Below are 14,257 nucleotides of genomic sequence, written 5' to 3' on the forward strand. Positions count from 1 at the left end.
CGAGTTTATATTCCCTCCCCTTCCAATTGGTATCAAGCCTATCCCCTGAACGCCATAAAGACCTGCCGTAGGTCATGATGCAAAAAGTGTAAAGCTACCCATGCTGACGATGGAAAAAGTCAACAAGGATAAGCAAATCGATAATAAAAACCGCGAGAACGAGTTCAAGAATTTCGGACGGTGAAAAAGAAGGACAGGTCGTCAAGCTAGTGGAAGCCCTCTAAGCCTTGGTGGTGAAATCGGTCTCGTGGGGGTAATCGCCGGCAGCACCGGTCTCGGTGCCATTGCAAGAGCAAGAATCTATAAGACGCAGAGTTAGCAAATTGCCAAACGAAAGGGCGGTAAAGAGAAGACACTCACCCTTGGATCTCTTGCCACAAGCACAGGTGGAACCAGTGGGCTTAGCATTCTCTTGCGAGGAGCGCGAGCAAGTGCAGGCACCGGCAGCGCGTTGGTTGCATGAGCAACGAGCACCGTCGACCTTGTTCTCGGTGGCGGCCTTCTCGCAGGTGCAGTGGAGAGCGGGTTGCTTGCCGCAGGAGCAGGTTGCTTCCTTTGCGCAGACACAGCCGCCTTCGCGACCACAGCAGGTGACGGGGACAGCAGCGACGGGAGCAGACATTGTGATTGTTGGTAAAGTGGTAGAAGGTTGGAAAGAGTTGTTTGAGGGTTCGAGAAAGCTTGGATGAATGTGTGATGAGTGGTAATGATTGGTATTGGTATGAGTGGTTTGTGGAATTTATATCGACGCTTGAGAAAGTAAGCTGTTTACTATGACATAGTTGTTGCCCAATCATGAGGGCTGTATTGTTCAGCCGATTGCGACTGACCAATAGCGTACAAGGCGATTACCACTACCAGCCACTTGGAGGACGGAGCGCCCTCCGGTAAGCCAATTAGAGAAGATGCGATTACCTGCTCACGCGACAGCCACTTCCAGAAATATCGAGTTTGCTCTTGGCAGCCGCCGAAACATTCCATTCTCGCAGCGCTTCGGTCCTTCTGTAAATATGCTGACCTTTCAGCTTTGTGATTGGCTCTTGAATGCACGTGAGAGATGCTCTTGGGATGGTAATAAATTCAGTCGGCACTGGGAAACGGACAGTTCTTAGTATGGACTAGACTATGAACTTGTATTATGTTGCTATGAGCTTACAGATGCAAACCGAGAATTAAATGCCAATTTCCACCAGAACATACAGTAGAGACAGTAAGGGGCGTATATCATCAAGCCTCATGCTTCCCATCGCTTTTTCCCAGCTCAAATAAACACTCAACTCTTGACTGTGCTCTTAACCAGAATAAGTGCCGTTGGAAGTGACAGCATCTCTGAAGCAGCCAGCCGACTGAGCAGAACAACCAGCTTGATTGGCGCCAGGTGCACTACGACACTGATTCTCCTGCGTCTCACAAGACCTACAGCCAGCAAGCTGAGCGGCGCAGAAAGCATGGTTGGTGTCTGGAGCAGAGGTGCAAGTGCTGTATGCAGCATCACAATCGTATGCGCCATACACTGAAGCAGGGTTCTCGGCAGTGTGGAAGCAGATTTGGGCATCTACGGTACATTGGATGCCTTTGGCGTAGTCGGCAGTGACTCTGCAGGATTGCTCGGTTTGCCAGCAGGCTTCGCAGGTGTTGCGCGTGTCGCTGCAGTAACTCTCTGTTTGGTATGGGTTTGCGATGCAGGAGACATAGGCGACGTTGCAGTCGAAGACGTCACGTTTGATCATGACGGGAGTTGCGAGGGCTGATGCAGCCATGGCCAAAGCAAAAACGGAATTGTAGAGCATGTTGATGGAGAAATTGCTTGAGTGTTGGACGATAGTGATTTGTTGAATTGCGGATATTGTGCTTGTGATGATGGGAACTTCAGCGTGCAATGGCCTACCTTTATATACTTGGAGGTTTCGGCGTGATACTGATGTTGCTTGACTCTGTTGGTATGCTGACTGGACCAACAGCAAAGCCACCTCCTCCATCTCGTACTCTCGCTGTTACGTAAAATTCTGGTGTAAGGTCAGACATGCTCACTGCATATACATATTTGTTCAGCTCGAAGAGTCAATCCATAAGTATAACCATGTATCGTAGAGTCGAAGCAGCCATACATGCGTATTGTCGCGGTAGGACCCCAGGATTGAAGAATGGTGCAAGGCTGAGCATCGAAGGCGTCCTGCATGTACAAGAAAAGCTCACATAACTCTTGAGCTGACACCAATCTCAGCTAGCTATTGTTTCTGTCACTGCCACTTGAGAAAGCTGGAGACGTCGACAAGTCGATGCATGCACTGCCCGCATAGCTTCTCATGTCAGCATGCCGTTAACATCACATGTTGTATCGTATCAGGTGGGACACTGCCAGCACCTGATTCCAGCTGAATGGAATACTGAGCTCTAGGTAGCACATGAGTAGCAGTTTTGAGCCAACGGCATGAATCGATTTCCATCACAAGTCAGAGAGGGAAGTGGAGAGGTGCACCGAGAAACAAGCCGTGTCGGTTAATGTTGACCGATCTCGCCAAGTCTTCTCCGCAATGCAATCCTGCAACAATGCACTCCGCTCGCGGGGGCACGACCAAGTCTCGAAGCCCTCGGCGAAGCACTGGGGAAGCTACCTTTCTACTTCTACATTTCTTCCTATGCGGTTTTGATCAGATCGGGACGTGAAACGACGACATGAGACGCGTGACACTAAGAAGCTACTCCAGCTGTCAGTATTGAACTTGCTCAGCTGTCTTATCCTTACGACATGTCAAAGCGATCTTGGTCCGTGGCGAACGCCGCTCAAGGCTTACTCGACATGAACTCGGTAATTCAGATCTTGCAACGGAAACAAGGTGGTACGAGAAAGACTCATGCAAAGACGTGTATAGGGTTCCCGAAGTGCCACTAACGCACCTTCAATGTCTCCACCACAAGGCCCTTCACAGGATTCTCCAAATGGACCCCAGATATCACGAAAGGTCAAAGCATGTGCTGCTTGTCGCAAACAAAAGGTAACCTTGACTGACCATTGCTGACGTTATGACCTGGATCGCTCATGTCTGACCAGATCAAATGCCTTATGGACAACAATGGGGAACCACCATGTCGGCGCTGTATAGAACGAGGCCTCTCGTGTGTTCTAAACAAAAGTCTGCAAACCTTGATAAATGAGCGATCGCAATGGAAGGATGATATGCATCGCGATATTTCAAACATGCATGTAGCCGTTCAGGATATTCTGAAAAGGCTATCCATGCCCGCACTGCAACCACTTAGAGCAACCTCCTCGGCCGAAGATCAACAGGAAACTTCACCCTACGATGATACCGTGGTTGAGAAAGTCGAAGACGTCGGTCCTTCTTGCGACAATTCTCCCAAACTACCACCACAGACCGAGTCTTTACAAAATGTCCCGATCGAGTCGCTGTATCAGATTACGCGATTGCGTTCACTACGGGCTGAAAACTCTGGAGATGAGAACAAGGCAGATGAAGGCTCGGACGTGGTTTCCAAAGGCATAGTGTCTCTTGAAGAAGCCGAGAGATTGACCAAATTATACCTTGGGCGACTGGACCACTATGCCTACAGCATCGCCAACAAATTCACCGATCTGCAATCCATACGGCGGCGATCAGTAGCCCTGACCAACGCAATCCTGACTGTCGCTGCACTGCATGATCCAAATAGTAATCAACTCTTTGGACCATGCTGCCGAGAGCTGAAAAGAGTGCTTTCGGAATCCATGTTCGTGCGTCGCATCGATCGTGAATACCTGCGAGCCATGTGTATAGGATCCTATTGGCTGAGCGACATTTCTTACACGTTGTCTGGGCATGCAATCAGGCGCGCCATGGGCATCAATCTGAGTTCTAATTATTACAGAGTGCTCAAAGATGGGTCGGAAGATGCCGCAGACTGTCTTCGTCTATGGTATTTGCTATACATTTGTGATCAGCATTTGAGCATTCTCTATGGTCGACCAACAACGATACGAATCGATGATCCTAGTCTGCAAGGCTGGGAGCGATATCTCGAAGTCCGCGTGGCGGTGGAGCAGGATCGACGGACTGCTAGTCAAGTCGCGTTGATGGTCATCATGGGTGCTATTAGAGAGTTCTTTGAACGACACAGCAGAGACACACAAACACTCCCACAGAATTTGACCGAGCACATTGCCTCTTTCGACCGCCAGATTGATCGTTGGGTCGAGACCTGGTATCAACATCTAAGTAAGTCACACTCAAGTCTCACCTCCAGCCACCAATAACTAATCTAGCAACAAACAGAACGACGCGATGACATCGGAGACTGGCCTTCGAAAGGCGTCCTCCTCCACTCCAACCTCGCCCGCCTCCACCTCCACTCCCACATCTTCCGCGGCCTCGCAAACGCCCCAGTCCCCCACTACTTCCGGCACTCAGCCGCAAAAGCCGTCGACGCCGCCCGCACAATCGTCGAAGTCCTTCTCTCAGACCCAGACATGCGAGCAGGCCTCGTAGGCATGCCACACTACCTGCACACCATGATTGCCTTTGCCTGCGGTTTCCTGCTCCAAATGACTACAAAATACGACAATGACTTGGTGTCACGCACACACGTACATGACCTAATAAACCGCCTAGTCGCCCAATTGCGTCTCATGCCAACTGGCGAATACCACTTGGTTCGGTTCATGTCCGAGGGTTTGGAAAAAATGGTCGAGGCGAGTATGAGGACGCCCACACAAGCTTCTGCCCAACTCTTCAATGGCGGGTTTCAATATATGAACGACGCTCAGTATAACACAGCAGCAACTCATCAGATGGACATGTTGGCCCCAGGACCTCAAACCGATTTTGGAAATATGGGAGCGAATGCTGGTGCTGCTGCTGGTAACAGGGATGATTCCTTCATGATGCCTGATTTTGGGCTTGCGAATTCGTTTTTGCCCTTTGAGGATCCTGTTTTTAGGACTTCGGATTTTGGGTATCTGTAAAGGGGTCTGCTAGTGGGTTGTCTTTGGTCTGATTCCCGTGTGTCTTGAGTCATGTTCTCTGCAAAGCGTGTCTGTTCATATTGCATCTGAGCCATCTTCAAAGACGATCGTATACGTTGAAAACAATCCTTGAATATTTTTGAAACGATGTAAATAACATTGATTGATGCCCTTTCTATCCGTTTGAAAATGCTACGAAGAAAAAACTCCTGTGCCCGTGCTTTTCTATGCTATTCGAATGTACAGGAAAACAAATAGTCAGCGATTTGCCAACCGATAAAAGATCAAGGAGCGTATGCAAGAAAACAAGGCTGTAAAAACAAAGCAAATGTTCTTTGAACCATGGAAGCAAGCCGACCATGAATCCAAAGTTTTTCATATCCTCATGTGATCATATGAACTTAGTCACTGTCATAAGGGTGCGAGGCCTGCCTTGTAGACGGCTGGCGATAAGGGTTACTGGGACTTCGGCCCATTTGACTCATCTCAACATTCTGACCAGATTGTTGGCGGCCAGATGTCGTTCTGGTTGCGTCCACGTAATTTGTTCCTTGCACGTACGCTGATGGGCTGGTAGGTAGTGCAGGTCCAGAGTTGGGGATGCTGAGGTTCAAGCCCTGAGTACCTTGTGCTTGTGTGCGGTATTGCTCATAGTCGTCGACGTCAAGACTTGCTTCTGCTGTTTGAGCATAGCCGGTGTATGCCATAGGAGGCATGGGTTCATTAATTGCTGGGATATTGGACTGCTGAGAAGGGCGGTCTGAAGGGCGGCGTTTTCCTTTTGTGGTTTCTCTACGCAGCATGCCTCTGACATCTTCAATGTCCTGGGCACGGTCGGAGTTCGAGCGTTCGTCTAATGTGCTGCTGCCGTTTTCCATCCAAGGTTCTTCGCGTGTGGTGTCCAGGCCAGGTGCTTGAGAGTGTAGGTTATCTACGATGGCTGTTTCCTTTGCTGAGAGACCAAGAGGGCCGGTGCCTGAGTGCTTTGAACGTGTCTGAGTAGGGCTCAAGGCTTCCTCGACCTTTTTTGTAGGCACAAGTCTAGCCTTATCCTTAGCATCAGCAGAAGCCTCACGAGCTTCAACAGCCCATCCATCCGAGACAGAAACAGAGTATGATGGGTTGGCGGGGCCACCAAGAGCGTCACCGCCACCACCGGGACCGTTGATAGGCACCTTGCGCAGAGCCTGGACTAGTGCGCACATGAACTTCGAGCGTCTGGCTGCACGTTGTGTCTCGTTGGCAAAGTTACCCTTATGTCTGACTTCAACTCTCAATTGCAACTTGGACATATCGGAAGTTCCCAAGACTTCAACGTCAATATCAGGAAGGAAGTCGCGGCTGTTTTCCTTGTCGGTTACAAAGTTGAGAAGCTCCATCTTGAGAAGTTGAAGGTCCTCGAATGTTGTATCGAAACTAACGTCCAGAGTGAGCTGTTCCTTCATGAGCTTACTGCGGCTGACGTTTTCAATCCAGAGACCGTTGAGTACATTGTTGGGAATCTGAACGCTTTTGCCAACCTCCAGGCCGCTGATACGACGGAAGACAGTGAACAACAAGGAAATGTGATCGACAGCGAGATGATCAGAACCGATGTCGACACGATCTCCAATGTCGTAAGGGTGCTTGACGAACAAGAAAATGCAAGATCCCAAAACTTCCTGAGCAGTAACGGAGAAGACGAATGATAGAGAGAGGAGAGTTGTTCCGGCAGTAGCCAAGGTGGTGGTGAAGCTCTTGTTGAGGAAAGCAATGAAGGTGAAGATGATGATAATAGAGACAATAACCATGAGTAGTCTGTCCAGAACGTTGATGGCTTGGTCGACATCGTGCATGCTGGTTCCAAGAGCCTTGCGGTCACGGCTAATCTGGATGACCTGCTGAACAGCCTCGTCGAGAGAGATGTCACCATTGCAATCCTTGTCGAACATGATAAAGGCTTCCTCTGCCTCTTCCTTACGGCTCTCACCAAGTACTTCAACAAGATCTTCCTCGTACAGGGCTTCCCTGCCCTCGATGACAAAAGACATCCACAAGCGTCTGGCCAGAGCCTCGGAGGTACGTCTTCTCTCAAGAGCACCAGTAACGATGGAGTGAGCACTATTAGGATTGAAGACCTGTTTTCCAGTAATTTCCTGAGCGACATTTCCAAAGGCAGAAGTGACCTGGTCACCGAATCTTCCGACGTTCTGCAACAAGCGGAAGGGGGTAGTGGAACCGCCGCGTTTGTGATTGCCCCTCCTCTTTCCGCCCAACATGGACAGGTTGAGCTGATCGGCGATCATGTAGTCCTCTTCGGCAAAGACCTCATAGGCAGGGAAAAGGGTTCTGGAAGCGTCGTAGAGCAGACCCAACAGATAGACATTGCGCTTGGACTCCTTGATGCGGGCGTTGAATTGCTTGCGGTGGTAGTTGATACTGATGAGCTGGATGAAGAACTTTTCGATCAATAGCACGAGGGTACCAACCAAGGCAGCGGCCAAGATTTTGTTGACGATGTTCATCCAGTGTGCTTCGCCTTGGTTGATGGAGCGAGCGTAGGGATTGCGCAACATGAGAGGGATGAAAGTGGCCAGAGAGGTGATGGCCCAGCCTGCCAGAGACAGAGGAATTTCGAGGGCCTTGATGATGAGAGCATATTTGCGAGTGCCCGAGCTGACCACACCAGCGACAAATTGGAAGATGAAGGGAAGGAAGTGAGAGACGATTTTGGAGCCCCACAAGCTCAACCACACTAATCGAAAGTCAGTCGGCGGTGGGCAAGCAGAGAGCGGAACGATTACTCACCAATTTCGATCCAAGTAAAGAACCAGACGATTGGGACGCCGCCAATCTTTGCATGGGGAGCAGCTGTGGCTCCAACGATGATGGGGACAGCGATGCAGAGAGCCAATGGTGAGACATAGACAAAGTAGCGAGTGACGATACTGAAGTTGAGGATCTTGTTGTAAATTCTGCCCATACGATTGAGCGTGTCTTCTTCTCCATCGTAGCCGACTGAAGAGTCGCCCATGTTCCTCCTGGCTCGTCGTCCAGCGATGTTGCGAGGAGGTTGGCGTGACGAGGTCTTTGTGAGGCCGAGACCATTGCCGGCTAGAGGGGTGTTGCTATCATTCCTCTGAGCAGTCGAGTGGACTTCCTGCAAGGGAATGTCGATAGTTGCGTCACCGTTGTTCATGTTGTCGTTTGGGATAGGCGAGAAGCCCTGGCGAGACAGACGTTGAGAGTTGGTACGCCTCAAGGACATGTCAATAGCGAGCAAGCCTCGGGCGAAGAGCGAAGAGCGAAGAGGGTAGCTTTTATGTCGACCAACGGCTTCTCGTACCAAGCTCTTTGTGAAACGATGACTGCCGGTCAGGAACGAGTCGTGTGCCTTGGCGATCTGTCGGATCTACGTGGGTGAAATGAATGTGGGACCTGGGCTGTTAAGGCGGATACCAGAGAGAGATTCGAGGTGGATCGGATCAGATGGAGGATGCAGAGGGCTGGAAAGAGTCGCAGGGCTCGAGGGTAGTAATACGTGGCAAGACACGAAACAATGGCTCGCAGCGAAAGATGGGATGGCGGCGCTGTGATTCAACAAGACCAAGAAAGAAAAAAGGTGACGACTGCACGCGTACCAAACCGTCGGCCAACAGGACCCTGGCACGCTCAGACCACAGCTGCAGGAACCACTTACGCGTTTCACAAACACATCCGACACAGAATTCTTCAAGCCACAACTGTTCTTTTATGCCGATCTTGATACATGATACTTCCGCTGCCGCTCTGCTCTTCCACGCATATCGAAACTGCTATCATCTCACCATTCTCTGCTCCTGCTGCTTCACTCCAGCATGTGAAACCCCGGTATGCTCGCCGTTGAGAGTCCAAAAATATCCTCGTGTGGTAGCAATTGTGACATCATCTCCCTCACCCCGCATCCGACTGCCCTCTTTGTGTCAAGAATCCTCCGCGAGTTCCGAAAAGCTGCCATCGAATGGACCATCGCGTGTTCTGAGGTCCTCCCAAAAGCGTCATTACGCTATGTCGATCAGTCAATCATCCGTATTGCTCTGACAGAACGACAACCCATCCTCATGTCCACCGTTCTGGCAAAATTACACATTCTGACCGTGTCTCCAAGCGATTCATTCCTGCTTGGGCTTCGGACCATACCAGAGACTGATGATACGATGGACGGTGTCTTCGATCTGTGTCGGCAACTAACCGCGGATGTCTTCGAAGAGAGAGTTGAGTGTGCTTTCCTGAGCAAGACCGCTGAAACGTGCATCGAGAGAGTTGAAGCGGACATCCATGGATTCAAGGCGATTGTCGATGGTTCGGAGATGTTCGTTAATGGAGTTGAGGGTGGTTTCCAGCTTCTCAAATCGCTCGACGAGAACCGACTGCATGTCCTGGAGATCTCCAAACGCGGCATTTGCAGCGGCAAACGGAGAATCTTGACGGCGCTGGGAAGAGTCAATTTCATCGTCGAAGAGAAAAAAATGTGCAAAGAGAGTGCAAAACTTACTCTTTTGCTTGGTGAAGGTGACATCTTGGTAAGGTTATCAAGTGAAGAATTGGATCTACTAATGTGTGACAAATGCTTGTGATGGATGCGTTGGTGTGAAGGTGTGATGGAGAAGTGAAGCTGGATGTCCAAATAAATACCTGAAATGTGACTCAAATGAGGAAGTCGCGAGCCACGGTAGGCAGCAGTGAATCCAGCCACGTGCTCCTAGAGCCGACACCTCGATATTGTCAAATGAGGAAGGCACGACGAGCTCCAGTGAAAGTAAAGAAGTCTGCATTTAGCATTCTCCAACACTGCTGCCCTGTACATCATCAACCTTGATCTTCATCACTACCCCTATCCCTATCCTTTGCCTACAAAACCTATTTGCATGGCTCGTAACCGTACTTCCATCCAGAAGCGCTGCAACTATGAAGATACCCGACGACAGACCCGCAGAGAGAGACTACACCAACTTTGTGTAGATGCCGCAAACGCTTCTATATCCAATCACAACTGGATGATGGATCCTTCAGTGACTGTCGCTTCTGATTGGCATCCAAACAGTAATGTCATGTCTACTGTGCTCAAGACAATATACTCACCTCAATAAGGGAACCAATTCGAGCCTCTGAATCATCTTCAGGATCGCAAGATGCAATGGTTCGCCAGCCGCCGTTCGCGACGTAAAAGGACAAGGGAGTACAAGAGAAAAGAGCTCATCGATTTTCAGCTTGCTACCCTGGATGCCGATCTGTCAACTCGCTTCGATCATGTCATCAGCACGAACAAGCACATCTCCAATGTTCAGCTACCGGATCTCGACCTTTCACCCATGCAGTTGGTCAAGTGGACACCCCCAGTGATGTCTCCAAGACTTACGCCTGTGCCTCGTCTTCAACACATCTCTAACACGGACTGGTCAAACCTTGAGATCAGGTTCTCTCCACCAGTCAAGAAAACTTCAGCTACTCCGTCTCCATCCCCACCAACGTCTCTTATGACTGCGGCCGAACTTGGTCTTCTCACGCCATTGACACCCAAAGTGCACCTACCAGAACTCAACAATGGTTCGCAGGTTGTTTTCAATGCTTCAGCCGACGCCTCGGTTGTCAAGTCGTGGATATCTCCCCCTGCTACACCCATCGGTCAGAACTCATACCTTGGTTTAAGCGCACAAGAAGACGACAATGTCGGCTCTTCATTTGTGGCAGCAAAGTTACCATATTTCCGTGAAATTGATCCATTCGATTTGACCATCTCTTCAACTCTCGACATGGGACCAAACGAGTACGACCACTTCGAGTCGACATCACAGCCGGCAAGGTGTACCCTGTATCGTGAAAAGGACGATCACGAAAGTGAAGGAGTCTCTCTGAGTACCTTCCAGTCGCTGCGTAGTTGTGAGGAAGGCAGGATGCCAGGTCTCATGCACAACGAACCAACCAATCCTCAGGCCTTCGCTCTAGATGTCGAGTGGTCTGACGAGCCCGTCGTGGACTGGCCTTACGATATTGTTGGTGACTGGAATGATGAACCTTATCTTGACTGGAACGGTGAACCTGTTGCTGATTGGGTCGATCAACCTATCGATGATTGTTTCTCTGATCTTGTCATGATCGAGTGTGACGACGAAACCTTTGACTGGACCATCTTGTCTAGAAACAGAGCTTCGAGCGACTGCGCCTCGACTCTGTGCTCTGCCTCTTCAAGTATGGAAATCCTTCCGCTACCCCTGAGAGACTCTTTCATGGAAGAGCGTTCTGCATACGAAGAATCTACTTACGAGCTAATCGAGTCTGCACACGAAGAGCCTGCACGCGAGCTGGCTGAAGATGAAATGAACATGCGCAGAGTATCAAAGTCGGCCTGGGAGTCCGAGACTGACTTCTGTATTCCTGCTTTCTTCTAGGAGGGAGAAAAGAGCTTGAGTGAGGAGGTTTTCGAGAGTGCTTGTTTTGCAATGTATCCATCCTCTCGTGAAGATGACAAGGGCTGGGACTGGTAATCGAGCATGTGTATGACTGTCAAAGGGCCAGCTGTTGTTGACAGTCTGTAATTTCCTTGAGTATGAGCGACATCAAATTGAACTTACCCTACGGCTCCCTCGTCTCCGTTGACTTCCTGACCGCTTGCAAATCGTCTACGGACTATACTATTTCTTGTTCCCTCGTCTTCTAGGAGTGAGGTACACTGGGTGTGTTCAATGGAGCTTCCTGTTTTGTCTCTGGGTATCAAATTCTGTAGCTGTTACTCTGCTCCAACTATAAGGAAGAACAAAATTTATACTGTGAAAAGGCACAATTGGTTCTAGATCCAGAGGCCCGTCCATGGAGAGTCGACAGCTTGTTATCTCTCAAGGGAAACTATCTTATCCCTCATTGGTATTATGCGTTTCTATAGCTATACTCGTCTAATACTTAAGTACACAGAGAGGATGTAAATAGAAAGCTGCAGCTTTTGAAATGCACGATTTTCCTCAGGAAGAACGCAGTGTCCAGACTGAGACCGCTGGCCCATGTTTCCGTGGAAAAGCTCTCGCTAGAGAACAACATTGTGCATTTCGATAGAGCAAGTGTTGCAAGATTTCGGCGTGGGAGACCCTCAAAGCGTCGAAAGAGGAGATCGAGGTTCGAGACGCTTAGAGTGCAACTTCCTAGGGATTTAGTTCATGGCAAAAAAGCAAAACAACTTTCAGACTCTCTTTGAAGGCCGAACATTGTCTACAAGATAGATCGATGGCTGCAAAAAAGTCGTTCCGACACGGGGAATTGAACCCCGGCCTCCTCGGACCTGATCGTACAGAAGTACTGTTTGAGAGCGAGAAATCCTAGCCACTAGACCATATCGGATATTGTTGAGGCAATATTGGACTATTTGGAATATAATTCACTAATCAATACACGCACGTGTGCCCCATTCGAGCATACCGACTTCCGAGCCGCCTCACGCGTCACATCTTATCAATCGCAATAGCTCCAGAACTCAAACCACCCGCAATAAGCAAACATGACTGACATCTCTCTGCTAAGTCCAGACGCCAACAGTGTGTCTCTATCTTATCGACAGATGGCACTAGTAACAGCAGGCTCACTCTTCAGCAGAAATCACTGGAGTCGAGGTCAATGCCAAAGTAGAAGCTGCAGTCAAGAAGGTCGGCTCAGACTGGAATGACCTTCCCGAGGGCCATGCATTGCTCAAGATGTCAGCGAGGCTAGGCGACCTCATCAAGGAAGCTGGATATGCCGAGATGTATGGGGTTGAGCTTGCTGCACCTACTGAGGAGTATGTCGTCTTTCCCAGCATCTACAGGCTATGAAGAGGCACTGACTGTAATCACAGAGGCAAACCCTCTCCCTTCAGCACCCTCCTCATCCTCCAAAAATTCCTCCGCGCAAACCAAAACCAAATCAACAAAGCCTGCGAACAACTCGTAGGAGCACTGAAATGGCGTAAAGAGTTCAAGCCGCTAGAAGTTAAGAATCAAGTCTTTGATAAGACTAAGTTCCAAGGCTTGGGCTATATCACAAAACTCAAGAATGTACCCGAGAGTCCTAATGAAGTGGATATTGCTACGTTTAATATCTACGGTGCTGTCAAGGATACCAAAAAGACATTTGGAGATTTGGACGAGTGAGTACTGGCACAAAGGCTTGAAAAGGGATGAAAGGAATTTACTGACCTATCTGCCTTACTTCAGATTTATCCGTTGGCGTGTCGCTCTCATGGAGCTGACTGTCCAATCTCTCTCCCTCTCCACAACCACCATACCCATCCCCGACTACAACAAAGGCCCCGACCCCCACCAAGCCCTCCAAATCCACGATTACCTACGCGTCTCCTTCCTCCGCCAACCTTCCGAAGTAAAAGCTGCCTCCCAAAAAGCCATCCAACTTTTCAGCGCATACTACCCAGAGACTCTCTCCAAGAAGTACTTTGTAAATGTGCCGTTGGTGATGCAGTGGATGTTTGGCGCTATGCAGGTGTTTATGGCTAAAGAGACGATCCAGAAAATGCAGTGGATGAGTTATGGTGAAGAGTTGCACAAGTACCTAGGGACTGATGTGGGCAAGGAGTATGGTGGTCAGGGACCTGAGTTGGAGGCTGTGGGTGTGACGCCCTTGTATGACCAACAGACATCTAGAGATGCTGTTGCTGATGCCGCTGCTGCCAAGGAGGTGGCTATTTGATTCGATGTCATGCCTTTCACGACTTTTCACTTTGCTCGCGGGCTAGGCGTTCCTTGCGGAGGATCCACCGAACTATTTTGTAGACAAGACCCCAGTCCTGGCCTTTGTGAGCCGGTGGGATCCTATCGATGAGGTGGTCTTGGAGCAAATCAACAAAAGGCTCTTTGGGCTGCTTATCAGAGTACTTCTTGATGATATCCTTGACCTCCTGGATGTGCTCGGCCATCGGCTGGCCTAGGCGCACGGTGAAAAGGATCATATCGACCATGTCAGTGTGAACAGCCGGTGGATGGACTATCTTGCGCCGTCTGGGATACATCTTGTGGAACAAGCACCAGCAAAGAATATGCCAGTGCAAGAGGTGGCGATGAAGTAGAGCAAGCACCAGCAAAGAATATGCCAGTGCGGAAGGTGGTAAGGTGTTAGAACAAGCACCGGCAAAGAATATGCCAGTGCGGGAGGGATTTAGTGATGTGAGAACAAGCACCGACAAAGAATATGTCAATGCAGGAGATAGAAAGGTATTAGAACAAGCACCGGCAAAGAATATGCCAATGCAAGAGGTGGCGATGAAGTAGAACAAGCACCAGCAAAGAATATGTCAGTACGCAC

General features: G+C 49.6%; 7 protein-coding genes across 7 annotated transcripts; 3 read left to right on the forward strand and 4 right to left on the reverse strand.

Moving 5' to 3' along the window:
* Nucleotides 1-220: 220 nt before the first annotated feature.
* Nucleotides 221-622, reverse strand: M437DRAFT_44581 (uncharacterized protein; the record flags this gene model as incomplete). Its single annotated transcript, XM_041020927.1, has 2 exons — nt 221-300; nt 361-622. 2 exons carry the CDS (start codon nt 620-622, stop codon nt 221-223), a joined length of 342 nt encoding a protein of 113 aa, XP_040881268.1.
* A 670-nt stretch (nt 623-1,292) lies between these two features.
* On the reverse strand, nt 1,293-1,790 carry M437DRAFT_74082 (uncharacterized protein; the record flags this gene model as incomplete). Its single annotated transcript, XM_041026173.1, has 1 exon — nt 1,293-1,790. The coding sequence occupies one exon, from the start codon at nt 1,788-1,790 to the stop codon at nt 1,293-1,295; it is 498 nt and encodes a 165-aa protein (XP_040881269.1).
* Nucleotides 1,791-2,749: 959 nt separating this feature from the next.
* On the forward strand, nt 2,750-4,960 carry M437DRAFT_44708 (uncharacterized protein; the record flags this gene model as incomplete). Its single annotated transcript, XM_041020951.1, has 4 exons — nt 2,750-2,809; nt 2,874-2,996; nt 3,053-4,214; nt 4,272-4,960. 4 exons carry the CDS (start codon nt 2,750-2,752, stop codon nt 4,958-4,960), a joined length of 2,034 nt encoding a protein of 677 aa, XP_040881270.1.
* Nucleotides 4,961-5,361: 401 nt separating this feature from the next.
* On the reverse strand, nt 5,362-8,207 carry M437DRAFT_45197 (uncharacterized protein; the record flags this gene model as incomplete). The annotated part of the gene is made up of 2 exons (XM_041021038.1): nt 5,362-7,694; nt 7,748-8,207. 2 exons carry the CDS (start codon nt 8,205-8,207, stop codon nt 5,362-5,364), a joined length of 2,793 nt encoding a protein of 930 aa, XP_040881271.1.
* Nucleotides 8,208-9,165: 958 nt separating this feature from the next.
* On the reverse strand, nt 9,166-9,497 carry M437DRAFT_83192 (uncharacterized protein; the record flags this gene model as incomplete). Its single annotated transcript, XM_041027887.1, has 2 exons — nt 9,166-9,411; nt 9,474-9,497. 2 exons carry the CDS (start codon nt 9,495-9,497, stop codon nt 9,166-9,168), a joined length of 270 nt encoding a protein of 89 aa, XP_040881272.1.
* Nucleotides 9,498-9,846: 349 nt separating this feature from the next.
* On the forward strand, nt 9,847-11,367 carry M437DRAFT_83193 (uncharacterized protein; the record flags this gene model as incomplete). Its single annotated transcript, XM_041027888.1, has 2 exons — nt 9,847-10,021; nt 10,070-11,367. The coding sequence occupies 2 exons, from the start codon at nt 9,847-9,849 to the stop codon at nt 11,365-11,367; spliced, it is 1,473 nt and encodes a 490-aa protein (XP_040881273.1).
* A 1,290-nt stretch (nt 11,368-12,657) lies between these two features.
* M437DRAFT_45011 (CRAL/TRIO domain-containing protein) lies at nt 12,658-13,645 on the forward strand (the record flags this gene model as incomplete). Its single annotated transcript, XM_041021007.1, has 3 exons — nt 12,658-12,740; nt 12,798-13,088; nt 13,156-13,645. The coding sequence occupies 3 exons, from the start codon at nt 12,658-12,660 to the stop codon at nt 13,643-13,645; spliced, it is 864 nt and encodes a 287-aa protein (XP_040881274.1).
* Between the last annotated feature and the right edge of the window lie 612 nt (nt 13,646-14,257).

This window comes from Aureobasidium melanogenum (genome assembly GCF_000721775.1).
Source record: "Aureobasidium melanogenum CBS 110374 unplaced genomic scaffold scaffold_6, whole genome shotgun sequence".
Taxonomy (NCBI): domain Eukaryota; kingdom Fungi; phylum Ascomycota; class Dothideomycetes; order Dothideales; family Saccotheciaceae; genus Aureobasidium; species Aureobasidium melanogenum.